The sequence below is a fragment of the Oncorhynchus nerka genome, linkage group LG17, assembly GCF_034236695.1.
Source record: "Oncorhynchus nerka isolate Pitt River linkage group LG17, Oner_Uvic_2.0, whole genome shotgun sequence".
Classification (NCBI taxonomy): Eukaryota; Metazoa; Chordata; class Actinopteri; order Salmoniformes; family Salmonidae; genus Oncorhynchus; species Oncorhynchus nerka.
The window spans coordinates 32,990,159-33,017,867 of record NC_088412.1 but is presented as its reverse complement, the minus strand read 5'-3'; the positions used below and the strand labels follow the sequence as shown (position 1 = coordinate 33,017,867).

Sequence of the window (27,709 nt, the reverse complement as noted above, 5' to 3'; positions counted from 1 at the left end):
CAAGGATCTCTTTGTACTTTGTTCTGTTCATCTTTCCCTCGATCCTGACTAGTCTCCCAGTCCCTGCCGCTGAAAAACATCACCACAGCATGATGCTGCCACCACCATGCTTCACTGTAGTGATGATGCCAGGTTTTCTCCAGACGTGACGCTTGGCATTCAGGCCAAAGAGTTCAATCTTGGTTTCATCAGACCAGAGAATCTTGTTTCTCATGGTCGGAGAGTCTTTAGGTGCCTTTTGGCAAACTCCAAGCAGGCTGTCATGTTCCTTTTACTGAAGAGTGGTTCTCCCATCTCCACCGAGGAACTCTAGAGCTCTTTCAGAGTCACCATGGGGTTCTTGGTCACCTCCATGACCAAGGCCCTTCTCCCCCGATTGCTCAGTTTGGACGGGCGGACAGCTCTAGGAAGAGTCTTGGTGGTTCCGAACTTCTTCCATTTAAGAATGATGAAGGCCACTGTGTTCTTGGGGGACCTTCAGTGTTGCATAAATATTTTCGTAGACTTCCCCCAGATCTGTGCCTCGACACAATCCTGTCTCAGAGCTCTACGGGCAATTCCTTCAACCTTGTGGCTTGGTTTTTGCTCTGACAATCACTCTCAACTGTGGGACCTTATATAGACAGGTGTGTGCCTTTCCAAGTCATGTCAAGTCAATTGAATTTACCACATGTGAACTCCAATCAAGTTGTACAAACATCTCAAGGATGATCAATGGAAACAGGATGCACCAGAGCTCAACTTCGAGTCTCATAGCAAAGGGTCTGAATACTTATGTAAATAAGGTATTTTTGTTTTCTTAATTTTAATACATTTTCAAAAATTTCTAACAACCTGATTTCGATTTGTCATTACGCGATATTGTGTGTAGATTTATGAGGATTTATTTGTATTTAATCACTTTTAGAATAAGGCTGTAATGTAACAAAATGTGGAAAAAGTTCAAGTTAAGGGGTCTGAATACTTTCCGAAGGCACTTTATATCCATGGATTTGTCATTAAATCCTCCACCCACCATGCAGTCTTTAAATAGCCTACTCCGTATCAGTGAAGGGCTGTTTAGTTAAAAACCAAAACTCCAATTGAGGGGGTATCCCATAGGCCTACCTTTTATTAAAGAAAATGTCGAAAAGCACAGGCCTACCCATTGTTATAAGATTTTGAAGAAAATAAAACTGATCTGATTATATAAAGTGATCTATAACAGCGCTTTGGTCCTTTACGCTAGAAACAAGCTGTAAAATACCTGGGAACGACACGACTCCGATGCATATGGGGATATCATTGTTTCGTTTCTTTGACATTCAGAGGCTGACGGCTTGAGAAGTAATCTAATTCTGACACTATCAATTGATTAAGCTATTCACTTTCTGTACAATAGAAGATGTTTAAACCCAGAAGTTTTTAGGGAAACACTTGACCTTCTCTCGCTGGGTTAAGCCATGGAAGAAGAGTAGCCAGCAATTAAAGCTTACATTTTTCTGCGTCGGTAGGCATTATCTGTCTGGAGTGGAAAGGTGGGCTTAACTTTTAAATGTACCATACTCAGATGACGTCTCAGATTTCATTATTCTCAAACAGGGACAGTTTCGTTACAAACAAGACATGGATTTGGCATTGGAGAAATATGATAAGGTGAACACATAGACATATCTCTCTTTATAAAAGGCAAATTCGATGATAGATTCATGCAATGCTTTTACTACATAGGATATCTTTCCACCCCTATTCTTGTCCACCATGGTCTGGGAACCCACAACCTTCCGGCCCGCAGCCCTGTGCACTATTCAAATTCCCACGTTGCCATGTAATGTTTACAGGACAAAGAACAGTTTCAAAAACTGCATATCTAAGTTTCTGGTCTGTCCTGGAAGTGAGGGTAAACAGTTGGCATGTTGTCTGCTATCCGCAAAATGTTTTTATTATTATTTGGTGTATAGGGGAGGGTCACTTGTTCTTTTGAAACATTCAGGGAGGGTTTAGGTAAAATACAGTTGAAGTCTGAATTTGACATACACTTTACATACACTTTAACAGGGTCAACTTGGAAGTTATTATTAAAACAAACCAATTCAGAACAGCATTCTTGGTAGCTGTGAGCAGTCAGAGAGCAGTATATTTATTTTGTTGAATTATAAGAGAAAAACTATAACTTATCGTTGAGCATAGCCGACTAGTACACATTCACGCCCCAGATGGAGAACTTGATAAAAATCGCTTCTTCTTTTATGGTATTAGTCCGCAAACAAAAGTACTCGATTGTAATACTTGAGTAAAATTCCTATTAAGCAAACCAGATGGTATGATTTTCTATTTTGTCTGTAAAGACAGGGGCATGCTCCAACACTCAGACTTTAGTGAGTCTGCCAGATCAGAGGCAGTAGCGATGACAACGTGTTATATTAATAGGTGCATGAATTTAACCATATTTCTGTCCTGCCTGAGGATTCAAAATGCAACTAGTTCTTTTAGGTGTCAGGGAAAATGTATAGGAGTAAAAGTACATATTTTCTTTAGGAATGTGGTGGAGTAAAAGTTGTCAAAAATATAAATAGTAGGGTACAGATACACCAAAAAACGACTTACTCGTACTTTAAAGTATTTTTACTTAAGTGTTTTACACCACTGGCTACCACCTACTGTACTGGAGTGTGTACCACACCCCCCAGCTGTGCAGGCAAAACAGGAAATGTCGTTTTTCAGAACGAATAGGAATTCAGATCGTTGCACTATACCGGAAGCAGCCCTGACACACAAGATAAACATTCGTCTCGGCCACAATCTCTAAAATGGCTGAGTCTTGTTCATTATTTGGTGAAGAACAATTCACTTGTTCAATTTGTCTGGATCTACTGAAGGAGCCTGTGACCATTCCTTGTGGACACAGTTACTGCATGGGCTGTATAAAGGACTACTGGAGTCTAAATGACCAGACAAGTGTCTACAGCTGTCCTCAGTGTAGACAGATATTCACCACAAGGCCTGCTCTGAACAAAAATACCATGTTTGCAGAGGTAGTGGAAAGACTGAAGAAGACTGAAGAACTCCAAGCTGACCCTTCTGTTCCTAGTTATGCTGAACCAGGGGATATTGTGTGTGATGTCTGTGCTGGGAGAAAGCAGAAAGCCATCAAGTCTTGTCTTCTGTGCCTGGCCTCGTACTGTGAAACACACCTCAAGCTTCATGACAAGCTAAACCCAGGAAAACGACACAGGCTTGAGGAAGCCTCCATACAGCTACAGGAGAAGATCTGCTCCCAGCATGACAAACTGCTGGAGGTTTACTGCCGTACCGATCAACGTTGTATCTGCTATGAGTGTTTGATGGGTGTACACAAAGGCCATGAAACCGTTTCAGCTGTAGCTGAAAGCACAGAAAAACAGGTAAGCTCTCTGAGACTGCTTCTACATGTTTTGTATGACTTAAAATCAAATAAAAAAGTGCTGAATAAAACACTTGAAACTGTAGCCTTATGCTTCAGTATCCACACTGGTAAAAGAGATAAGACCTAGTCTGAAGTCCACATAGCAATTAAACAGTAGCTAGAGAGTAAACAAAACACCGCCCGAACCTCCCAAGGTTTACAGCACCATTCCAATGAAATCCCATATAATTTTCACTCATAAGAGTTTTGGATCTACAGAAAGAACTGAAGGAGGCACACAAGAAATCCAAGCAAGTAATCAAGAGGAAAGAGAAGGAGCTATTGCGGTTGAAGCAGGCCATGGAGTCTCTCACAGTGAGTATTGATGAGAGAACTTCAACTTCTGACAACTGAAGCTCTTCTCCAACCAATCATCTGATAAGTTCAGTGTTCAGAGCTGTATGAGAGGTCTGTATGAGAAGACTGCTGCTCTCTCTCCCTCTCTCTTTTTGTGTGTGTGCCTCCCTACAGTACTCAGCACAGGTAGCTGTGGAAGACAGTGACAAGGTCTTTGATGAAATGATCCGCTCTGTTGAGAAGTGGCACTCTGATGTGAAAAGACTGATCAGATCACAGGAGAATGCTGCTGTGGGCCAGGCTGAAGAGCAGGTTGACCAGTTGCAAAAGGAGATTGCAGAGTTGAGGAGGAGAGATGCTGAGCTTGGGCAGTTGTCAAAAACAAAAGATTCTATTATTTTCCTCCAGGTAATATTGGCACTATCAAGACTCCTGGATAAAATTACTCTTCATTAAAATATATATTTTTTTGCCAAATTCACACACAATTCCTCTGGTACTTTGTTTCACTTTGAATTTGTCAGGATCCAACTTGTATATTAAGATTGCCTTTTTGTGTCTATAGAGCTGTCAATCAATCCTAGCCCTCCCTGGATGTGGAGATTCATGCAGCATCAATGTCAGCCAACAAGTGTCTTTTGAAGGCGTGAAGAAATCTGTGGCTGAACTGAAACAGCGATTGGAGGACATCTGCAAAGGGACCTTCGTAAAAATCTCTAAAAAAGGTTTGCAACAAACAAACCAAACTTTTCAAATCCCTTGTTACACTCAAACCATCTCCACTGACCAATCAATAGCTTTCCTTCATTATAATTGAGTAAACCTAATTAAAAAACAATAAATGAACAGACTTCTGTATACATACCTGAATCTGTATAGAATGGCTAAATTACATTGTTATACTCACTTGGACTATATATCCGTTTCCACAGTACAAGATGTTCATATTCTGCAGGCATCAAATCCCAGTCCACGTGAGCCAATTTTCACCACACATTTGCACTAAAATTACATCAGCACAATCACAGTTTATCTTGAGACTAATGCAACATAATTGACTGTCTTTAGTTCATTATTTCTGTATCCCTCTAGCTCTACCCCAAGTAAAAGAAAAGTTTGTGGAGAGTAAAGTACCAACAACAAGGGAGGAGTTTTTGAAATGTAAGTATGGAAGACAAAACAACAGACAGACAGGCAGACAGATCAATACTTGTTGTATGGGTTCATCATATCTGATTTCTTACCATCAGATGCCTGTCAGCTCACATTGGACCTAAACACCGCACATAAAAACCTCCTTCTCTCCAAAGACAACAAAGAGGCTGTATGGAAGGATGTGGCACTGCCTTATCCTGACCACCCAGAGAGATTTGTAAACAATGCTGTAGTACTGTGTAGAGAGGCGCTGTCAGGCCGCTGTTACTGGGAAGTTGAATGGAGTGGAGTACAGGTTGTTATGGGTGTTGCATATAAGGGGATAAACAGAAAGAAGTGTCCTACTCATGATCATTTTGATTGGATTTTAAACTTTCATGAACAGACCTGGAGTTTGGATGTGTTTGGTCGCTGTGTTTGGGAGAATACTAAACAGACTAAACAACTACCTTTTTGGCCTTCTAAGAAAATAGGGCTCTACTTGGATCACAAGGCTGGATCGCTAATGTTCTATAACATTACTGACACAATGACCCTCCTCTATAGAGTACAAACTACATTCACTCAACCACTCTATCCTGTTTTCTGGATCAAAGTACAGTCCGGGATGAAATTGTGCCGCATGAAATAAATGAAAATGATTATTATAAAAATATGATGCTTTTTGAAATACTCTTTTTACAATTGAAAAGAAGTATGGGGGTTTGTCTGTTTGGGATTATAAACGGCACCCACTTCTAACGGCAATCATTTACAACAAATTATACAAATTATATGCTGTATGAGTAAGAAGGAAGTATACCAATTGCATACAAGAATGAATAAAAATAAGTGAATGGTAATATCTGTGTCAATGTTCTTTAATGCTCAAAAAGAAAAGCTTATATTTGAGAATTTAGGCCTCAGGCTATACAACATTGGTTATAAATCTTCTTACTTATTTATTTTGTATTTATTTATTATAAAACAGATATACTGTACCTTCCAATGTGATACAGAGTTGCTGAGAATTAATAACTTAAGATGCCTCACCAAACTAGACTAGTAGTACATGATGATACAGTAAAATGAAAATGCCCATCACCTCACCTGCACAAATAGTTGGGGAGGAGCGTCACCTACTGGCCAACATTAGAAACGACATGTTTTATTTTAACCTTAATTTAACTAGGCAAGTCAGTTAAGAACAATTTATTTTTTACAGTGAAGGCCTAGGAACAGCAGGTTAACTGCTTTGTTCTGGGGCAGAACAACAGATTTTTACCTTGTCAGCTGAGGGATTCAATCTAGCAAGCTTTCGGTTACTGGCCCAACACTCTAACCACTAGGCTACCTGCCACACCAAATGTAAGTCAGTCCAGCACACTCTTTGCCAATAAAAAGCACAAACTTAGAAACTAATATTATTGAAATAAATGCCAATGTCCAATGCGGTGTAGTTCATTTCTAAAATCCATAAGATCTGAGGAATTATCTACAACAGAAAAATATTTATATCAAAGTAACACAAGAGTTTTCAAAAACGCCATAGAGATCCTATTAAATTATTAGCTACACGGAACAATAATATAAATGCAACATGCAACATTTTCAAAGATTTTAGTGAGTTGGAGTTCATATATGGAAATAAGTCAATTGAAATAAATGTATTATGTCCTAATCTATGGATTTCACATGACTGAGAATACAGATATGCATCTGCTGATCACAGATACTTAAAAAAAAGGTAGGGGCTTGGATCAGAAAACCAGTCAGTATCTGGTGTGACCACCATTTGCCTCATGCAGCGCGACACATCTCCTTGCATAGAGTTGATCAGGCTGTTGATTGTGGCCTGTGGAATGTGGTCCCATTCATCTTCAATGGCTGTGCAAAGTTGCTGGATATGGCGGGAACTCGAACACGCTGTCGTACACGTCGATCCAGAGCATCCCAAACATGCTCAATTGATGACATGTTGGGTGAGTATGCAGACCATGGAAGAACTGGGACATTTTCAGCTTCCAGGAATTGTGTACAGATCCTTACGACATGGGGCTGTGCATTATCATGGAATATCATGAAAGATGAGGTGATGGTGGCGGATGAATGGCATGACAATGGGCCTCAGGATCTCGTCACAGTAGCTCGGTGCATTCAAATTGCAATCGATAAAATGCCATTGTGTTTGTTGTCAATAGCTTGTGCCTGCTCATACCATAACCCCATCGCCACCATGGGGCACTCTGTTTCCAACGTTGACATCAGCAAACCACTCGCCCACAAGATGCCATACACGATGTCTGCCATCTGTCTGGTACGAAGAGTACACTTCTCCAACATGCCATTGAAGGTGAGCATTTGCTCACTGAAGTTGGTTATGACGCTGAACTGCAGTCAGGTCAAGACCCCGGTAAGAGCGATGAGCATGCAGATGAGCTTTCCTTAGATGGTTTCTGACAGTGGGTACAGAACTTCTTTGGTTGTGCAAATTCAGTTTCATCTGCTGTCAGGGTGATTTGTCTCAGATTATCCCGCAGGTGAAGAAGCCAGATGTGGAAGTCTTGGTCTGGCGTGGTTACACATGGTCTGTGGTTGTGAGGTCTGTTAGATGTACTGTGAAATTCTCTAAAACAACGTTGGAGGCGGCTTATGGTAGAGAAATGAACATTCTGTTTTCTTGCAGCAGCTCTGGTTAACATTCCTGCAGTCAGCATGCCAATTGCATGCTCTCTCAAAACTTGAGACATCTGTGGCATTGTGTTGTGTGAAAACTGCACATTTTAGAGTGGCCTTTTCCTGTCTACAGCACATTGTGCACCTGTGCAATGATCATGCTGTGTAATACATTTCTTGAAATGCCACACATGTCAAGTGGATTGATTATTTTGGCAAAGGAGAAATGCTCACTGACAAATGTGCACAACATTTGAGATAAGATTTATGTGCGTATGGAACATTTCTGGGATATTTTATTTCAGCTCATGAAACATGGAACAAACACCTTTACATGTTGTGTTTAGATTTTTGTTCAGTGTAGTATTCTAATTCCTAATTCCACCGAATATGTCACATGACAGTGGAGTGCGCATGCCCATTCTGACTTCACCAATGCTAAGATAACCAGTTAGCTAGTCAGTGCTGACTAGTTTTTATGGAGTGAAGATGGCACCTTTTCCCGACGAGGTGGATGTTTTTACTGGTCCACATTGGCGAATGAAACAGTTGGTAGGACTTTACTGCGAGAAGGTGTGTATGGAGGAATATGAATTGAGAATTTGCTCAAAAAGCTAGCTATCGTCTGCTGCTAACGCAGTGGTTTAGCTAGCCAACGTTAGCTGGTCAGAGAAATGGGTGTGTTTTTGGCATAGTAGTTAGCTACAGTATGTCAGTCGCTGGCTAGTTGGGAAAGGTTTCAACCAGTTTCTTAGCAAGCTGACCTAGCTAGGTAATGACAGGATAACTAGTGTAGCTAACTTGGCTATTTAGTAGGTAACAAACACTTTAGTTCTAGCTAGTTACGTGGCTGCCGAAGACGAGTCTGAAGTTTGCTAACCCTGTTGTTATGCAACACGATATCTTAGTTAGCTAGCTAAATCATTACAGTGTGGCTAGCTAGTTAATACTGTTTTCCCGTTACCTAACGTCATAACATGGCATGAGCAAAACACAATACAATTCATGCATGACTTAGCTAGCAAGCTACTTTGTGTCCGTCCAAGCAATGAACAGCGGAATGAACGGTTCTTCGGGCATTAATCAATCAAATGTTTTTATAAAGCCCTTTACACCATCAGATCTCACAAAGTGCTTATACAGAAACCCAGCCTAAACCCCCAAAGAGTAATCAAGCAAGCAATGCAAATATAGAAGCACGCTGGCTTGGGAAAAACTCCCTAGAAAGGCAGGAACCTAGGAAGAAAACTAGAGGAACCAGGATATAAGGGGTGACCAGTCCTCTTCTGGCTGTGCTGTGTGGAGGTTATAAGTGTACAGATCCAGATCGTTCTTTAAGACGTCAAATAATAATCAGTGGTTATAGAGGGTGCAACATGTCAGCAAATCATGAGTAAATGTCAGTTGGCTTTTCATAGCCAAGCATTTAGAGGTCGAGACAGCAAATGTGGTGGAGAGGGAGAGAGCAACAAGTCCGGTACAAGTTAGCACATCCAGTGAACATGTTAGGGTTCCATTGTCGCAGGCAGAACAGCAGATACTGGATCAGAGTATGACCATGCGGACTGGGGACAGCCAGGAGACACGTGGTCCTAGGGCTCAGGTCCGCTGAGAGAAATCGAAGAATTAGAGGGAGCATAACTAAGGTCACGTTAATAATGAGGCTTAGTTCCACTCATACAGGCATGTCCACAGTTCTGTTGCTATGGTTGTGTGCAGGTCTGCTATTACTATCTGAGAAACTTTGACGTGTTCTTTATTTCCTTTATACCACAGCTGTCACAGACCAACTTCTCCAACAACAATGACTTCCGCTCATTTCTTCAGTCACTGTGTGCCACCTTCAAGGAGTTCAAGATGCACGAACAGATTGAAAACGAGTATATCATTGGCCTGTTGCAACAGCGCAGCTGCACTGTGTATAATGTGCACTCCGATAACAAGCTCTCAGAGATGTTGTCCCTGTTTGAGAAAGGACTGAAAAGCGTTAAGGTGACTCCACTAATGATATCAGCAAAAGTACTGCCACCAACATAACATTTATGACAAGACTCACAAATGATCCCTCTTGCTCCTTGGGCTTTGTGTTGTGTGTCACTGAGTCATGTCTGCACTGAAATGATAGCCTATCCCTGTAGTGATTCATCCTTCAGACATGTCATTTTAACAACAACACGTTGTTCGATAAGGAAGTTCTTGGTTTCCTGTAACTGAGAAACGCTCAACACTGTTCTCTTATATCGAGGCAGAGTTTAATTTTGATAACTGGTTGCGGGATTTACTAGCAACATTATTGAGTCACCATCAGTCGAGTCTTGTAAAAATGTCAATTCTGAAAACACTTACCTGTACCTTTGTTTGTACTGTACAGCTACAGTCCTTCCGTTTAGCGAATACAACCACCCACCTTTTCCTCGTTGCTTGCACGACGTAAGCTGAGATGCAATTTGGTCCTTACTATCCGGGATCCTTGGGATGTCCCAACCCTAAACTCTAACTTGAACCCCTAACCTTAACCATTTAAAACTTAAATGGGGTAGGGACGTCCCAAGGATTCCGGATAGCACAGACCCAATTGCATCTCAGCTTACATAGTACGAGCAACAAGGAAATAGTCGGTGGTTGTAGTCGCTAAAGTTGAATTAAAAGTATGAATTTCAGCACCCCGCGGAAGGACTGCAGTTGTACTGGACAAACATAGGTACAGGTAAGTGTTTTCAGAATTTACATTTTTACAAGAATCGACTGATGGTGGCTCAAATATGTTGATAGCAAATCCCGTGAACAGATATCCAAACTCATCTCCTCGATATAAGACAATGGAGTTGAGCGTTCCTCAGCTAGGTTTCCTTTCTGTCTACCTTTTTTAGTGAAACCGGTGTTTTTAAACACAACACATTATTGAACAATAATAATTATGCCTCAATTCCTTAAAAGGGAATCTGTTCAATTCTTGGCATTATGTTAGAAACGCCTATATGGACTTTCCTGACCTGCAAAATGCCAGTTTTAGATTTTGGTTAGTCGTTTTACTGGGCCTATGAACATTACAGGGACACTCCTTTTATAGACCCCACAAGCTGTTTTGAGAGAGCGAGACTGCTGGCCTATTTTGGTTCCAGGCAGAATTGTTCCTGTAACCTGTTTCCGGAGCTTTTGGAGACAAATGTTGTAGCCATGTACAAACAAGAAATGGCCTGTCCTGAATGGCGCAATGGTGTACATTTTAACATCTGTTCTGAGTCTGTCCCAATCATAATCTGCTCTTACTAAACGGTGGAATTTCCTTTGTAAGAGCAGAATTTGGTAATCTGTACTTGGTCTTCAACCAGGACAGGAAATGTTTTAATTTCAGCTCCAGATAAACAAGACTTTGTTTAATTGTTTGTAAATGCAATTATAATCATTTTTGGTTAAGTCTCTGCAGATTCATCAATGGAATATTGGATGAAAAAAGTTACTGATGGTATTTTTCAGTTTCGCCTGTTAATCATTTTCTTATCCTACAAGTGAAAGTATTTGTTAGAGTATTTTATTGGTCTGTTCACTCTTTAGTGTTTGACTGTTACGATTGTGTGGTTGGATCTGACCGAAGCTGAGGATTGATGGCATTTATTTAAATGGAGTGAATGACAGTCAGTCGTGTATGATGTCATGATTACCATATAATTGCAGAGCGAGTATGAGCAGCTGAACTATGCCCGGCAACTGAAACAGCGACTGGAGGCATTCACACAGGACTTCTTACCCCACATGAAGGAGGAGGAAGAGGTATGATTAAATAATGTAAATTGTAATAATTAAGTTGAGGTATTCGGATGTAGGACTCACTGTAAATGATTAGGTCACACTTTATTTGGATAGTCCATTTGTTGATCCTCTACATATGGTCATACTATCAAAAAATGATCTGTTGATAAGCAACTGCTTGCTAAGGTTAGGGTTAGAATAAGGGCTAAGTTTAAGATAAAGGTTACGGTTACTAGATGGACTATCCAAATAAAGTGTTACCAATTATTAATACATGTTTGTTATATAGTGTTCTGTCCATGAATGGGTACTGTCACAAAACGCATAACTAGCCTACGGATATTGTTGCACTCACTTTTAGTGGTCCTAGGCCTAGTTACATGGTCTGTAACCTGAATTAATGTGTGCATTTGTGAGAAACAAGAGTATGTGCCCAGCTCTGTCTTGACTCCTTTGGGTCGGCGAGCACAAGCGGTGTATTAGTTGTTCAGATAGTAATGTACAAAACAGAAACTTACAAACAGGCATGCCCAAACTAGACTCAAAATCAAATGAAAAGCCTCATGGCTGCCAAACAAATCCAGCAGCCTCAAGGCTTGTAAACTGGGACAATGACTGGCGATCACCCTAATTGTCAGCACATGATGTGCAAATCAACCAGACTCAGCATCTGGACAAGGTTGCTGCTGCCTCCTGGGGGAATGGAGTGTGTGGAAGTGTAATCTGGATAGACAAAACGCATGTGTCCTAGCAGTAACCTTCCCCTCCATATCATAACTCTTGGTCTTTCTGTCTAGCTCATAATAATTGATTGCTTTATATGTGTTATGTAATGGGGTCTATTCCAGGTGTTCCAGCCCATGCTGATGCAGTACTTCACCTATGAGGAGCTGAAAGACCTCAAGAAGCAGGTGATGGCACAGCACTGTAGCCAGCAGCGATGGGACTGTGCAGCAGAAGTGCTGAAGGGGCTCAGTCTGTGGAGCCAGGCAGAGGAGCTGCACAAGGCCTTCAAGTATGCTGACCACGAGAAGACTGACGGTGAGCCACAGACCCCTTTATTGCCTTCTCTCGAGTGCACACCTACATCTTGGTGACGGCTATGATTCACCTGTATTCTCCCCAGCATACACAGCCTCCTCCATATGACATCTATCACCATGCAATCCCTTTACCTAATATCTCCTTCAGCAACACACTTCTCAACTTGAACGTAGTCATAACTACGCTATGTTGGAGGATGTGGTCAGTACATTAGGAAATTAGTTGGCCAAATTTCCCAGAACCAAATGTTTGTCGAGGTGTGGCTTTAATGCTTACCAAAAACATTTCTACAGACGGCTGAACCACACTTCTGTTGCTGTGGTCTAGCAATTATTCTTAGGTCTTTTTACCCCGAACTGTAGAGAAGCATTACTTAAGTAACCTTTCATTAGCACTTGAGTTCAGCATATGTTGTACACTACACTGACTATGGTTATCAATCCTCAGAACTAGAGAAAGAGCTGTGCTCCACCCACATCTCCCAGCTACCTACAGAGATCCTGCTGCATCTGTTCCGCTACCTGGGTCCTGAGGACCTGTGTCACTGTGGCCAGGTGTCCTCAGCCTGGTCCGACCTGGCCAAGACCGGCTCTCTGTGGAGGCACCTCTACCCTGTACGCTGGGCCAGAGGTACGGAGATATCAGTGTTGACCTTTTATACTTTTTTTCCTCACTGATGGTGAAGCAGGTAACACTGTAAAAGCTGTCAATAAAATATTTTGACACTTGTTTTTCCCCTTAAAGAAATAAGACACTGATAAGAAATAAGACAGTGCCATCTGTCTGTTTCCCAGGGGATCACTATCGTGGCCCCCCAGCTGATCTGAATCAGGAACCGGATGAGGAGTGGGTGAAGAGTCTGCAGGATGAGGGCAAGGCCTACCAGGAGTGGGATGAGGATGCAGATGTGGATGAGTCTGGTGAGCTCTTTCAGCCTCGTAACTAGAGGTCGACCGAATAATCGGAATGGCCGATTAATTAGGGCCGATTTCATAACAATCTGTATTTTTGGACACAGAGTGGCCGATTTATTTAAAAAATATATAAAAAAAAATAATATATATATATATTAATACAAATAAATAATAAGAATAAAAATAAAAAAAATAAGAATAAAAAAAAAATACATAAATAAATGACATTATATATAATACTTTTTTACACCTTTATTTAACTAGACAAGTCAGTTACATTTACATTACATTTAAGTCATTTAGCAGACGCTCTTATCCAGAGCGACTTACAAATTGGTGCATTCACCTTATGACATCCAGTGGAACAGTAGTGCATCTAAATCTTTTAAGGGGGGGGGGGGAAGAGGGATTACTTCATCCTATCCTAGGTATTCCTTAAAGAGGTGGGGTTTCAGGTGTCTCCGGAAGGTGGTGATTGACTCCGCTGTCCTGGCGTCGTGAGGGAGTTTGTTCCACCATTGGGGGGCCAGAGCAGCGAACAGTTTTGACTGGGCTGAGCGGGAACTGGACTTCCTCAGTGGTAGGGAGGCGAGCAGGCCAGAGGTGGATGAACGCAGTGCCCTTGTTTGGGTGTAGGGCCTGATCAGAGCCTGGAGGTACTGAGGTGCCGTTCCCTCACAGCTCCGTAGGCAAGCACCATGGTCTTGTAGCGGATGCGAGCTTCAACTGGAAGCCAGTGGAGAGAGCGGAGGAGCGGGGTGACGTGAGAGAACTTGGGAAGGTTGAACACCAGACGGGCTGCGGCGTTCTGGATGAGTTGTAGGGGTTTAATGGCACAGGCCGGGAGCCCAGCCAACAGCGAGTTGCAGTAATCCAGACGGGAGATGACAAGTGCCTGGATTAGGACCTGTGCCGCTTCCTGTGTGAGGCAGGGTCGTACTCTGCGGATGTTGTAGAGCATGAACCTACAGGAACGGGCCACCGCCTTGATGTTAGTTGAGAACGACAGGGTGTTGTCCAGGATCACGCCAAGGTTCTTAGCGCTCTGGGAGGAGGACACAATGGAGTTGTCAACCGTGATGGCGAGATCATGGAACGGGCAGTCCTTCCCGGGAGGAAGAGCAGCTCCGTCTTGCCGAGGTTCAGCTTGAGGTGGTGATCCGTCATCCACACTGATATGTCTGCCAGACATGCAGAGATGCGATTCGCCACCTGGTCATCAGAGGGGGAAAGGAGAAGATTAATTGTGTGTCGTCTGCATAGCAATGATAGGAGAGACCATGTGAAGTTATGACAGAGCCAAGTGACTTGGTGTATAGCGAGAATAGGAGAGGGCCTAGAACAGAGCCCTGGGGGACACCAGTGGTGAGAGCACGTGGTGTGGAGACGGATTCTCGCCACGCCACCTGGTAGGAGCGACCTGTCAGGTAGGACGCAATCCAAGCGTGGGCCGCGCCGGGAGATGCCCAACTCGGAGAGGGTGGAGAGGAGGATCTGATGGTTCACAGTATCGAAGGCAGCCGATAGGTCTAGAAGGATGAGAGCAGAGGAGAGAGAGTTAGCTTTAGCAGTGCGGAGCGCCTCCGTGATACAGAGAAGAGCAGTCTCAGTTGAATGACTAGTCTTGAAACCTGACTGATTTGGATCAAGAAGGTCATTCTGAGAGATAGCGGGAGAGCTGGCCAAGGACGGCACGTTCAAGAGTTTTGGAGAGAAAAGAAAGAAGGGATACTGGTCTGTAGTTGTTGACATCGGAGGGATCGAGTGTAGGTTTTTTCAGAAGGGGTGCAACTCTCGCTCTCTTGAAGACGGAAGGGACGTAGCCAGCGGTCAGGGATGAGTTGATGAGCGAGGTGAGGTAAGGGAGAAGGTCTCCGGAAATGGTCTGGAGAAGAGAGGAGGGGATAGGGTCAAGCGGGCAGGTTGTTGGGCGGCCGGCCGTCACAAGACGCGAGATTTCATCTGGAGAGAGAGGGGAGAAAGAGGTCAGAGCACAGGGTAGGGCAGTGTGAGCAGAACCAGCGGTGTCGTTTGACTTAGCAAACGAGGATCGGATGTCGTCGACCTTCTTTTCAAAATGGTTGACGAAGTCATCTGCAAAGAGGGAGGAGGGGGGAGGGGGAGGAGGATTCAGGAGGGAGGAGAAGGTTGCAAAGAGCTTCCTAGGGTTAGAGGCAGATGCTTGGAATTTAGAGTGGTAGAAAGTGGCTTTAGCAGCAGAGAGAGAAGAGGAAAATGTAGAGAGGAGGGAGTGAAAGGATGTCAGGTCCGCAGGGAGGCGAGTTTTCCTCCATTTCCGCTCGGCTGCCCGGAGCCCTGTTCTGTGAGCTCGCAATGAGTCGTCGAGCCACGGAGCGGGAGGGGAGGACCGAGCCGGCCTGGAGGATAGGGGACATAGAGAGTCAGGATGCAGAAAGGGAGGAGAGGAGGGTTGAGGAGGCAGAATCAGGAGATAGGTTGGAGAAGGTTTGAGCAGAGGGAAGAGATGATAGGATGGAAGAGGAGAGAGTAGCGGGGGAGAGAGAGCGAAGGTTGGGACGGCGCGATACCATCCGAGTAGGGGCAGTGTGGGAAGTGTTGGATGAGAGCGAGAGGGAAAAGGATACAAGGTAGTGGTCGGAGACTTGGAGGGGAGTTGCAATAAGGTTAGTGGAAGAACAGCATCTAGTAAAGATGAGGTCGAGCGTATTTCCTGCCTTGTGAGTAGGGGGGGAAGGTGAGAGGGTGAGGTCAAAAGAGGAGAGGAGTGGAAGGAAGGAGGCAGAGAGGAATGAGTCAAAGGTAGACGTGGGGAGGTTAAAGTCGCCCAGAACTGTGAGAGGTGAGCCGTCCTCAGGAAAGGAGCTTATCAAGGCATCAAGCTCATTGATGAACTCTCCGAGGGAACCTGGAGGGCGATAAATGATAAGGATGTTAAGCTTGAAAGGGCTGGTAACTGTGACAGCATGGAATTCAAAGGAGGCGATAGACAGATGGGTAAAGGGGAGAAAGAGAGAATGACCACTTGGGAGAGATGAGGATCCCGGTGCCACCACCCCGCTGACCAGAAGCTCTCGGGGTGTGCGAGAACACGTGGGCGGACGAAGAGAGAGCAGTAGGAGTAGCAGTGTTGTCTGTGGTGATCCATGTTTCCGTCAGTGCCAAGAAGTCGAGGGACTGGAGGGAGGCATAGGCTGAGATGAACTCTGCCTTGTTGGCCGCAGATCGGCAGTTCCAGAGGCTACCGGAGACCTGGAACTCCACGTGGGTCGTGCGCGCTGGGACCACCAGATTAGGGTGGCCGCGGCCACGCGGTGTGGAGCGTTTGTATGGTCTGTGCAGAGAGGAGAGAACAGGGATAGACAGACACATAGTTGACAGGCTACACAAGAGGCTACGCTAATGCAAAGGAGATTGAATGACAAGTGGACTACACGTCTCGAGTGTTCAGAAAGTTAAGCTTACGTAGCAAGAATCTTATTGAAAAAATGATTAAAATGATACAGTACTGCTGAAGTAGGCTAGCTGGCAGAGGCTGCGTTGTTGACTATGTAGGCTAGCTGGCAGTGTCTGCGTTGTTGACACTACACTAATCAAGTCGTTCCGTTGAGTGTAATAGTTTCTACTGTGCTACTGTGCTGCTATTCGGGGCTAGCTGGCTAGCTAGCAGTGTTGATTACGTTACGTTGCGTAAAAGAACGTCAATAGCTGGCTAGCTAACCTAGGAAATCGCTCAAGACTACACAATTATCTTTGATACAAAGACGGCTATGTAGCTAGCTATGTAGCTAGCTACGATCAAACAAATCAAGCCGTTGTACTGTAATGAAATGAAATGAAAAATGTGATACTACCTGTGAAGCGAAATGCGACCGGGTTGTTGAGTGAGGAAGTTCAATTCGGTTGCAGTGTCTCCTACGTTAAGGACGACAAATAGCTGGCTAGCTAACCTCGGTAAATTAAGATAATCACTCTAAAACTACACACTCTAAGCTACACAATTATCTTGGATACGAAGACAGCAAAGACAACTATGTAGCTAGCTAACACTACACTAATCAAGTCGTTCAGTTGAGTGTAATAGTTGTGCTGCTAATCGGTAGACGGTAGACTAGCTAACGGTGGACGTTAGCTAGCTGCGGGGCAGTGTAGACTGCGTTAGGACGACGAAATACGATAATTACGCAATTATCTATGATACAAAGACGGCTATGTAGCTAGCTAAGAAGAAATTGCTAAGATTAGACAAATCAAACCGTTGTACTATAATGAAATGTAATGAAATGTAATACTACCTGCGGACCGAGTGCAGATGCGACCGCTCGCTCCAACCCGGAAGTAACGGGGTGTGTGTTAAGAATGTGTTAAGAACACATTCTTATTTTCAAAGACGGCCTAGGAACGGTGGGTTAACTGCCTTGTTCAGGGGCAGAACGATTTTTACCTTGTCAGCTCGGGGATTCGTTTTTGCAACCTTCCGGTTACTAGTCCAATGCTCTAACCACCTGCCTTACATTGCACTCCTCGAGGAGCCTGCATGGCAGGCTTGACTAGCTGTTACGTGAGGGCATCAAGAAGCCAAGGTAAGTTGCTAGTTGGCATTAAACTTATCTTATTTAAAAAAACGATCAATCTTAACATAATCAGTAGTTAACTAAACATGGTTGATGATATTACTAGTTTATCTAGCGTGTCCTGCGTTGCATATAATCGATGCAGTGCCTGTTAGTTTCTCATTGAATCACAGCCTACTTCGACAAACGGGTGATGATTTAACAAGCACATTCGCTAAAAAAGCACTGTTGTTGCACCAATGTACCTGACCATAAACATCAATGCCTTTCTTTAAAATCAATACACAAGTATGTATTTTTAATCTTGCATATTTAGTTAATATTGCTTGCTAACATTAATTTCTTATAACTATGGAAATTGTGTCGCTTCTCTTGCTTTCCGTGCAAGCAGTCAGGGTATATGCAGCAGTTTGGGCCACCTGGCTCGTTGCGAACTGTGTGAAATCCATTTATTCCTAACAAAGACCACAATTAATTTGCCAGAATTGTACATAATTATGACATAACATTGAAGGTTGTACAATGTAACAGCAATATTTAGACTTAGGGATGCCACCCGTTAGATAAAATATGGAACGGTTCCGTATTTCACTGAAAGAATAAACATTTTGTTTTTTGAAATGATAGTTTCTGGACCATATTAATGACCTGAGGCTCGTATTTCTGTGTGTTATTATGTTATAATTAAGTCTATGATTTGATATTTGACAGAGTAGTCTGACTGAGCGATGGTAGGCAGCAGCAGGCTCTTAAGCATTCATTCAAACAGCACTTTCGTGCGTTTGCCAGCAGCTCTTCGCTGTGCTTCAAGCATTGAGCTGTTTATGACTTCAAGCCTATCAACTCCCGTGATTAGGCTGGTGTAACCGATGTGAAATGGCTAGTTAGCGGGGTGCGCGCTAATAGCGTTTCAATCGGTGACATCACTCACTCTGAGACCTTGAAGTAGTTGTTCCCCTTTCTCTGCAAGGGCCGTGGCTTTTGTGGAGCGATGGGTGACGATGCTTCTAGGGTGGCTGTTGTCGATGTGTTCCTGGTTCGAGTCCAGGTTGGGGCGAGGAGAGGGGCGGAAGCTATACTGTTACACTGGCAATACTATAGTGCCTATAAGAACATCCAATAGTCAAAGGTATGTGAAATACAAATGGTATAGAGAGAAATAGTCCTATAATTCCTATAACACCTAAAACTTCTTACCTGGGAATATTGAAGACTCATGTTTAAAGGAACCACCAGCTTTCATATGTTCTCATATTCTGAGCAAGGAACTTAAAAGTTAGCTTGTTTACATGGCACATATTGCACTTTTACTTTCTTCTCCAACACTTTGTTTTTGCATTATTTAAACCAAATTGAACATGTTTCATTATTTATTTGAGGCCAAATTGATTTTATTGATGTATTATAATAAGTTAAACTAAGTGTTCATTCAGTATTGTTGTAATTGTCATTATTACAAATATATTTTAAAAAATGTGATTAATCGGTATCAGCTTTTTTCGGTCGTCCAATAATCTGTATCGGCGTTGAAAAATCATAATAGGTCGACCTCGACTCCTAACGGTGTCAACCCCAGTCAGTCTAATGTGTTTGTCAGGAGTACATCTAAAGGATTGATCCAGGGAAAATTCATAGCTTGATTGAAGTGACAGTGTTTACAGATTTGGATGAACTGTTAGGGTGATTTTCTGGATGTCTTGTCCTATTACCTCATCTCTGGTGTACCCATTTTCTCCCTTGTTTAGATGAGACTTGTGAAGACTCATTGGCTATAAGCTCAGCTCAGAGGGAGAAGAAGCTACTGAATGAAATGATCCAGAACCTTCTGCCAGCTGTGGGTTCCTCTGTCAGGTCCATCGTTCTGGCCTACAGCTCTACGGTCTCCAGTAAGATGGTATGAATATTCATGATCATATGCCTAGAACACCAATGAAGCAGTGCTACTAATACAAAGCTTCCTATTCTCTAAGTAATGAGAGAAGCTGGCGTGTGAATGAAGGATGTTTCAGACCGACTAGCCTCTACATGGCAGAGTGTAGGTTAATGATCTGTATATGTATACAGTACCAGTCAAACATTTGGACACCTACTCATTCCAGGATTTTTCTTTATTTTTTGACTATTTTCTACATTGTAGAATAATAGTGAAGACATCAAAACTATGAAATAACACACATGGAATCACGTAGTAACCAAAAAAGTGTTACACAAATGTTTTATATTTGCAATTTGCCTTGATTCTTGGCATTCTCTCAACCAGCTTCATGAGGTAGTCACCTGGAATGCATTTCAATTAATAAGTCTGGCTTAAGTTAATTTGTGGAATTTCTTTCATAATGCATTTGACCAAATCAGTTGTTGTGACAAGGTAGGCGTGGTATGCAGAAGATAGCCCTATTTGGTAAAAGACCGGGTTCATATAATGGCTTAAATATGGCTTAAATATTTAACAGCTTAAATAAGCAAAGAGAAATGACAGTCCATTACTTTAAGACATGGTCAGTCAATCCTTCAAGTGCAGTAGCAAAAACCATCAAGCATTATGAAACTGGCTCTCATGAGGACCACCACAGAAAAGGAAGACTCAGAGTTACCTCTGCTGCAGAGGATAAATTCATTACAGATACCACCTCAAAAATCGGCAATTCACTGCACCTCAGATTGCAGCCCAAATAAATGTTTCGGAGAGTTAAAGTAACAGACACACCTCAACATCAACTGTTCAGAGAGAACTGCGTCAAATTACTACAAAGAAACCACTACTAAAGGACACCAATAATAAGAAGAGGCTTGCTTGGGCCAAGAACCACGAGCAATGGACATTAGACCGGTGGAAATCTGTCCTTTGGTCTGATGAGTCCAAATGTGAGATTTTTGGTTCCAACCGTTGTCTTTGTGAGATGCAGAGTAGGTGAACGGATGATCTCAGTATGTGTGGTTCCCACCATGAAGCATGGAGGAGGTGGTGTGAGGGTGCTTTGCTGTTGACACTCTGTGATTTATTTAGAATTCAATGCACACTTAACCAGCATGGCTACCACAGTATTCTGCAGCGATATGCCATCCCGTCTGGTTTGTGCTTAGTGGGAGCATCATTTGTTCTTCAACAGGACAATTACCTTAAACACACTTCCAGGCTGTATAAGGGCTATTTGACCAAGAAAGGAGAGTGATTGAGTGCTTCATCAGATTCATGGTGGGGAGGCAGGTAGCCTAGTGGTTAGAACGTTGGGCCATTAACCAAAAGGTTGCTGGATCGAATCCCTGAACTGACAAGGTAAGAAATCTGTCGTTCTGCCCCTGAACAAGGCAGTTAACCCACTGTTCCCCGGTACGCTGTCATTGTAAATATTCATTTATTCTTATCTGACTTACCTAGTTAAAAAACAAAAAATTGAACCATTATTTATCATTTGACCTGGCCTCCACAATCTTCTGACCTCAACCCAATTGAGATGGTTTGGGATGAGTTGGACCGCAGAGTGAATGAAAAGCAGCCAACAAGTTCTTTGCATATGTGGGTACTCCTTCAAGACAGTTGTAAAAGCATTCCAGGTCCTCATGAAGCTGGTTGAGAGAATGCCAAGAGTGTGCAAAGCTGTCAAGGCAAAGGGTGGCTACTTTGAAGAATCTCAAATATAACATATGTTTTGATTTGTATAACTGTTTTTGTTTACTACATGATTCCATATGTGTCATTTCATAGTTTTGATGTCTTCACTATTATTCTACAATTTAGAAAATAGTCAAAAATAAACAAACTCTTGAATAAGTATGTGTGTCCAAACTTTAACTGGTGCTGTATGTGTGTCCTGCTGCCACAGGTGCGTCAGATCCTTAGTCTCTGTCCTAATCTCACCCACCTGGACCTCACTCAGACTGATGTCACAGACTCCGCCTTTGACAGGTATGCCATTCATAGCCAGACCAATTATGCTGAAGACTACAGGGTATGATTAACTATTGAACTTGTCTCTCTTCTTCCCTAATTGTTTTGATTTATTTTCACTTATTTTCTGTCAGTTGGTCATCTCTGGGGGCATGTCCATCTCTTGAGCACCTGGACCTATCCGGCTGTGAGAAGATCACTGACCACACCCTGAAGAAGCTGTCCATTTCTCAGAAACGATCTGACCGGCAAGCCAAGCTTCTGAAGAGCCCGCCTCCCATTAGTCTGCTGGACGAGCGGATCCTCCATTTGATGGGGGGCAGCAGGCAGGCCCTGATCTTCAAGCAGCGTACGGGGACACGGTGCAGCAGCCCCTCCAGGGTCTGGGTCCTGGACCCTTCGGAGCTGGCCGACATCGAGGATGCAGCAGAGTGGAACCGCCGCGGGGGAGTGTCTACCCCTGAGGGGCGAGGCTTTGTGGCGACGAAGAAAGGAGGTTCATGTTGCTGCAGGAGGAGTAGGAGGCGGGGCCTCAGGACAAGCTATAGCACCTCCTACTGGCAGCAGCAGTATGGGCTTGGGGAGGCCTGCTGTGGCCATTCAACCTGCTGCACTGGTGAGATGGCCCTGAGGGCTTGTGGAGGGCTGCAGTGTTTGTCTTACACCACCAGGGGCAGTGCAGGGGCAGAGTTTTGGACTAAATGCTCCTCTGGGGGCCAGCGGTGCCTGGAGCTTTACAACAGAACTGATCAGTCAGACGCTCGACGCTCGCTGAGATTCCTCAGCCTCTCTGGATGTTATCGGGTTACAGACCTGGGTTTGAGGTAAAACTGCTTGGGATGATGTTCTTCAAAGAAACGACAAACATACATGTATTATACCTGTGGATAAATTGTGTAAATCTTTTTTTGTGTTATTGATATTGACTGTGAGTAGGTACAAATGATTGTGTATTATATACTCCAAGTGTGTGTGTTTCAGGGCGCTGTCTCAGCGTGGAGGTCTTCCTTTCCTGGAGCATCTGAACCTGTCTGGATGTCTCCTCATCACTGAGGTTGGGCTACAGGAGCTGGTGTCAGCCTGTCCTGCCCTCAATGATGAACACTTCTACTACTGCGACAACATCAACGGTAACGCACACACACAACGCACAACGTTAGGGAAAACTGTGGGTAAACACCCTCTTATCAGGCAACGTATTCATACAAGGATATGAGTGATGCACAAGTTGATACATTTTTTAAATTTAATTTATTTTACAATACAAACACAAAACGACCACATGTGGACACAATGCATTTAAAATGATTGGGAATGACACAACAACGTTTAACAACGTACTTCCACCCTTTTTTTTCTCTTCAATATCTGTCTAAAATGACATCTAACTGACTGTAGCTTAGGACCTGAAGCAAGGATATGCATATTCCTGATACCATTTGAAAGGAAACACTTTGAAGTTTGTGGAAATGTGAAATTAATGTAGGAGAATTTAACACCTCAGGATGACAAATCAGAGCAAGATTACTGAATATTAGACCGTTCAGTTAGATTAACAGGAATTTAAGCTTTCTGCCCATATAAGACATGTCTATCTCCTGGAAAGTTTGCTGTTACTTATGTCATTCTATCCACATTAGCAACAACTGTCCCGGTATAGGGACAACGATCCAACATTTTAAGAAATTGATTTGTAAATTCTGAAAGATTATTGGAAATTACGCTGAAAATGTTTTTCCTCAAGAAATTGTATTTAAACAAATCTATAAAAATGCTATGCACAAAAAAATTAATTCCACAACCCACCTGGACCCCTGCTGCGACCCACAGTTTGGGAAACAAGGCGTTAGATGGTTTGATGCCAGATGATGCTATATGATGGTGATGCAGTTGGCTTGCTGCCTCTGTTATCCTGCGTGTAATGTCAGGTCATTTAATTTTGGCTGTGGATTGTATTAAAGGTGCAATATGCAGAAATCACTCTGCCATTTCCTGGTTGCTCAGATTCTAATAGTTTGTCTAATTTCAGTTTGTGACAAAACAATGTATAGTGTAGAGAATCATTTTACCATCTAAACCGCTGTGAAATATATTTTCAATAACAGAAAATATTGTGTTTTCAGCTGTTTTGAAGCTGGTGTACCAGTATGTATACACCTGTTCTGAAAGGCCCAGAGTCTGCAACACCACTAAGCAAGGGGTACCATCAAGCAAGTGGCATCATGAAGACCAAGGAGCTTTCCAAACAGGTCAGGGACAAAGTTGTGGAGAAGTACAGATCAGGGTTAGGTTAAAAGAAATATCAGAAACTTTGAAGATCCCACGGAGCACCATTTAAATCCATTATTAAAAAATGGATATGGCACTACAACAAACCTGCCAAGAGAGGGCTGCCCACCAAAACTTACGGACCAGGCAAGGAGGGCATTAATCAAAGAGACCAAAGATAACCCTGAAGGAGCTGCAAAGTTCCACAGCGGAGTTTGGAGTATCTGTCCATAGGACCATTTTAAGCCATACACTCCACAGAGCTGGGCTTTACGAAAGAGTGGCCAGAAAAAAGCCATTGCTTAAAGAAAAAAATAAGCGAACATGTTTGGTGTTCACCGAAAAGGCTTGTGGGAAACGCTATGTCTGGCGCAAACCCAACACCCCTCATCACCCAGAGAACACCATGGTGGTGGCAGTATCATGCTGTGGGGATGTTTTTCATCGGCAGGGACTGGGAAACTGGTCAGAATTGAAGGAATGATGGATGCCGCTAAATACAGGGAAACTCTTGAGGGAAACCTGTTTCAGTCTTTCAGAGATTTGAGACTGGGACGGAGGTTCACATTCCAGCAGGACAATGACCCTAATCATACTGCTAAAGCAACAATTGAGTGGTGGGCCTAGTCAAAGCCCAGACTTCATTCCAATTGAGAATCTGTGGTATGACTTAAAGATTGCTGTACACCAACGGAACCCATCCAACTTGAAGGAGCTGGAGCAGTTTTGCCTTGAAGAATGGGCAAAAATCCGGGGTGACTCCGGGAGGCTGGCCTTCTAGGCGGAGTTGATAAAAAGCCATATCTCAGACTGGACAATAAAAAGAAAAGATTAAGATGGGCAAAATAATACACTGGACAGTGAAACTCTGCCTAGAAGGCCAGCATCCCGGAGTTGCCTCTTCACTGTTGACGTTGAGACTAGTGTTTTGCGGGTACTATTTAATGAAGCTGCCAGTTGAGGACTTGTGAGGCATCTCAAACTAGACACCCTAATGTACTCGTCCTCTTGCTCAGTTGTGCACCGGGGCCTCCCACTCTTTCTATTCTGGTTAAAGCCAGTTTGCGCTGTTCTGTGAAGGGAGTAGTACAGAGTTGTACAGAGTTGTACGAGATCTACAGTTTCTTGCCAATATCTCACATGGAATAGCCTTCATTTCTCAGAACAAGAATAGACTGACAAGTTTCAGAAGAAAGTTATTATGTTTCTGGCCATTTTGAGCCGGTTATCAAACCCATAAATGCTGATACTCAACTAGTCTAAAGAAGGCCAATTTTATTGCTTCAGTTTTCAGCTGTGCTAATATAATTACAAAAGGGTTTTCTAATGATCAATTATCCTTTTTAAAATTATACTTAGATTAGCTAACACAACGTGCCATTACAACATTAACCATGTCTACACTGATCAGAAATACAATTTCATGTTATTTTAATGGACAAAACAAGGACATTTCTAAGTGACCCCAAACGTTTGAACGGTAGTGTATATAACTCTCATTTCTATGTGAATTTGGTCGCAGGATTAAAGAATCTCTCTATGGGGCTTATCCAGCAAGACTAGTAATGAATGTGATTCGATAACCCTCTGTTATAACAATCATACCTAACCTCACCTGGCTGCCCAGCACATTTCCCAGTGTAAGTTCCTTATGTAACAGTCCTGCTGATCTTGTGAGGTGCAAGGTAAGTGGGCCTTCTTTAGGTAGCTAGTCGATGAAATACATTTACTGTTGAGTGTCATAACTTAATATTTAACTACATTGTGTAAACAGTACCATTTGAGATCGTTTCTAAACCAGTCGGAAGAGTGGGCAGTAGTCCTACTTGGGAGGAGTTAATAGGTGCATTGGTTTGAACTTGACCAGGCCACTGGAATTGGAGACCATTCCATTGTCCCTGAAGTGCAAACTCCGCCCAGCTGGTGCACCGGCAAGGTAAAACGAATGGGCACAGCAGTACTATGAGTGAGTGATTGACTGTTCTGACTGTGGCCTCCCTCTGCAGGTCCCCATGCTGATACGGCCAGCGGCTGCCAGAACCTGCAGTGTGGCTTCAGGGCCTGCTGCCGCTCTGGAGAGTGACCTTTGACCTAACCTTACTTTCTATGAACCCCCCCATCTGCACTTTAATCCTCACCTGGGAACATGCCATTTATTGTATTTTGTCACTTCAGATAGTTTCTATATGAAATGTTAAGTAAAAAAGTAGAGAACTGGCAATGTCAGGAATATCTGTATTTCTTGGAAACACTAATTTAGAAAATAAAATATGGGTGTTGGATGAAGTATCTGCAAATGTATATTCTGGTTCCTAGTTTTTGTGGTTTTGAGAAGGTGATTTGTTTTCCACTTGGTATACGTGAGCACCTAGTACTTGTTTCTGTACAACCGGTATCCTGTCGTTTCTGACTAGTTCCACCTTCTCTGCTCCTACTTGCTTGTTTTAGATCACCAATTTGCGATTACTGTAGTCTTACTTGGTTTATTGGAAATAGAGTAGTCAGAAACATCAGATTATTCACTGTTGTGATGTGAGGTCCCTTCATAGGAAAATAAGCACCCACTAAATGATTTATTATTACACACAGCTGACATTTTAAAATATTAATTTTTGTTGTAAATAGTGGTGATTCACGCGGTGGAAGATGCTGTTGCAGCGTAATGGGGTTTGTCAGTGGCGGTTAAGAATCTGAGGGTGCTGCACATTTCACTACCAGAGACCACACACATTCAACAAAGTTTAAAGTGGTAAATTGGTTGTGATCCTCTTAACAATTTATGTATATTAATAAAACAACTGTATGGTAACGCTATTGAAGAGTTCCTTCATGTAGTGTGCCCACTCATGGTGAAGACTGGTTCTTATTCTGGCAAGTGGCAACCCATGTAAGTTAGATCAGGGGTTCCAACACCTTTTTTTTGTGTTGCTTTGAGACCCAGGTGTCCCACCATTGAGCGGTGTAAAAACATACACTGGCCAAAGAATGAGTGAAACATTTATTTTGGCAGGAAGGTTTAAAGGTAATATCTTGCAATTCTATACATTTTGGGATGGAGCTGAAACAACATTTTTGCAGTTACAATAATTTCCTGCAATTCTAAGCATTTTGACATGGCTAATTGTGTTCTTATGCTCTAACATAACAAAATCAATGGGAGCCTGATTGTCTAGGTTTTATTTTGTTGATTGTAAGTTTTTAAAAGATAGTGGGCTATTAAAAAATATATAGGTCACCCTGGTGGTCAGTTCACTGGTAGAATTGTGTCAGATGGGTACAGGCATTTCAGGAATAAAGAGTTATTGTGGTTTCTGTCTGCAGGTAATACCCTTATGCAATATCTCTATCAACCTTTTAAAATGTCATTCACAATGCTCCTTATCTTTTTCCTTTGTGGCTGGAAACATTTGATTGTTCTGATTTAATATTTACTTAAGTATTTTCCCTTTGTCACTGATCTTCACTGAATCAATGGTAAGGACTGTGAAATTCACCCACATTCACATAAGCACTCCCAGGGCAGAGGGTTACAAAACAATCTGAGATATAGAATGACCAAATGGAGCCAATTTGAAAAGTAGTCCTACTCTGTGAAACCCACTGTGATTGCTATACATAACACATCCATTGTCAGGAGACATGGCCTGTTCGAACAATCTGCATGAGAAGTCGTATTGGTGATGTACAATTTCAAAAGCAGAACAATAAAATTAACTTGGGTTTAAAAAAGTGTTTCTGTATGTGTTAGAGGATTCAAACA

General features: G+C 42.8%; 2 protein-coding genes across 4 annotated transcripts; both read left to right on the top strand.

Annotated features, from left to right (window-relative positions):
• Positions 1–2,736: 2,736 nt before the first annotated feature.
• LOC115145104 (tripartite motif-containing protein 16-like) lies at positions 2,737–5,718 on the top strand. Its single transcript, XM_029686368.1, has 7 exons — positions 2,737–3,383; positions 3,644–3,739; positions 3,896–4,129; positions 4,287–4,446; positions 4,654–4,695; positions 4,814–4,882; positions 4,972–5,718. The coding sequence occupies exons 1-7, from the start codon at positions 2,790–2,792 to the stop codon at positions 5,505–5,507; spliced, it is 1,731 nt and encodes a 576-aa protein (XP_029542228.1). The 5' UTR covers positions 2,737–2,789; the 3' UTR covers positions 5,508–5,718.
• Positions 5,719–7,948: 2,230 nt separating this feature from the next.
• LOC115145103 (F-box/LRR-repeat protein 5-like) lies at positions 7,949–26,763 on the top strand. 3 transcript variants are annotated; one of them, XM_065003125.1, is made up of 12 exons: positions 7,949–8,104; positions 9,308–9,523; positions 11,207–11,302; positions 12,130–12,322; positions 12,773–12,955; positions 13,120–13,245; positions 19,538–19,686; positions 21,617–21,699; positions 21,816–22,505; positions 22,663–22,811; positions 23,805–23,930; positions 25,956–26,763. In XM_065003125.1, the coding sequence occupies exons 1-12, from the start codon at positions 8,021–8,023 to the stop codon at positions 26,030–26,032; spliced, it is 2,172 nt and encodes a 723-aa protein (XP_064859197.1). In that variant the 5' UTR covers positions 7,949–8,020; the 3' UTR covers positions 26,033–26,763. The 3 variants fall into 3 exon arrangements, with proteins under 3 accessions (XP_064859197.1, XP_029542225.2, XP_064859198.1); XM_029686365.2 differs by lacking the exon at positions 23,805–23,930 and having other exon boundaries at positions 7,950–8,104; XM_065003126.1 differs by lacking the exons at positions 7,949–8,104; positions 9,308–9,523 and adding an exon at positions 10,296–10,997.
• The last annotated feature ends 946 nt before the right edge of the window (positions 26,764–27,709 follow it).

Excerpts from the sequence above, each read along its gene's own strand:
- LOC115145104 (XM_029686368.1), top strand. The coding sequence starts at position 2,790 with ATGGCTGAGTCTTGTTCATTATTTGGTGAAGAACAATTCACTTGTTCA. Across the intron at positions 3,384-3,643 it reads CTGAAAGCACAGAAAAACAG|AAAGAACTGAAGGAGGCACA; the intron begins GTAAGCTCTCTG and ends TTGGATCTACAG. Across the intron at positions 4,696-4,813 it reads GGCATCAAATCCCAGTCCAC|CTCTACCCCAAGTAAAAGAA; the intron begins GTGAGCCAATTT and ends GTATCCCTCTAG.
- LOC115145103 (XM_065003125.1), top strand. The coding sequence starts at position 8,021 with ATGGCACCTTTTCCCGACGAGGTGGATGTTTTTACTGGTCCACATTGG. Across the intron at positions 12,323-12,772 it reads TGACCACGAGAAGACTGACG|AACTAGAGAAAGAGCTGTGC; the intron begins GTGAGCCACAGA and ends ATCAATCCTCAG. Across the intron at positions 19,687-21,616 it reads CTACGGTCTCCAGTAAGATG|GTGCGTCAGATCCTTAGTCT; the intron begins GTATGAATATTC and ends CTGCTGCCACAG.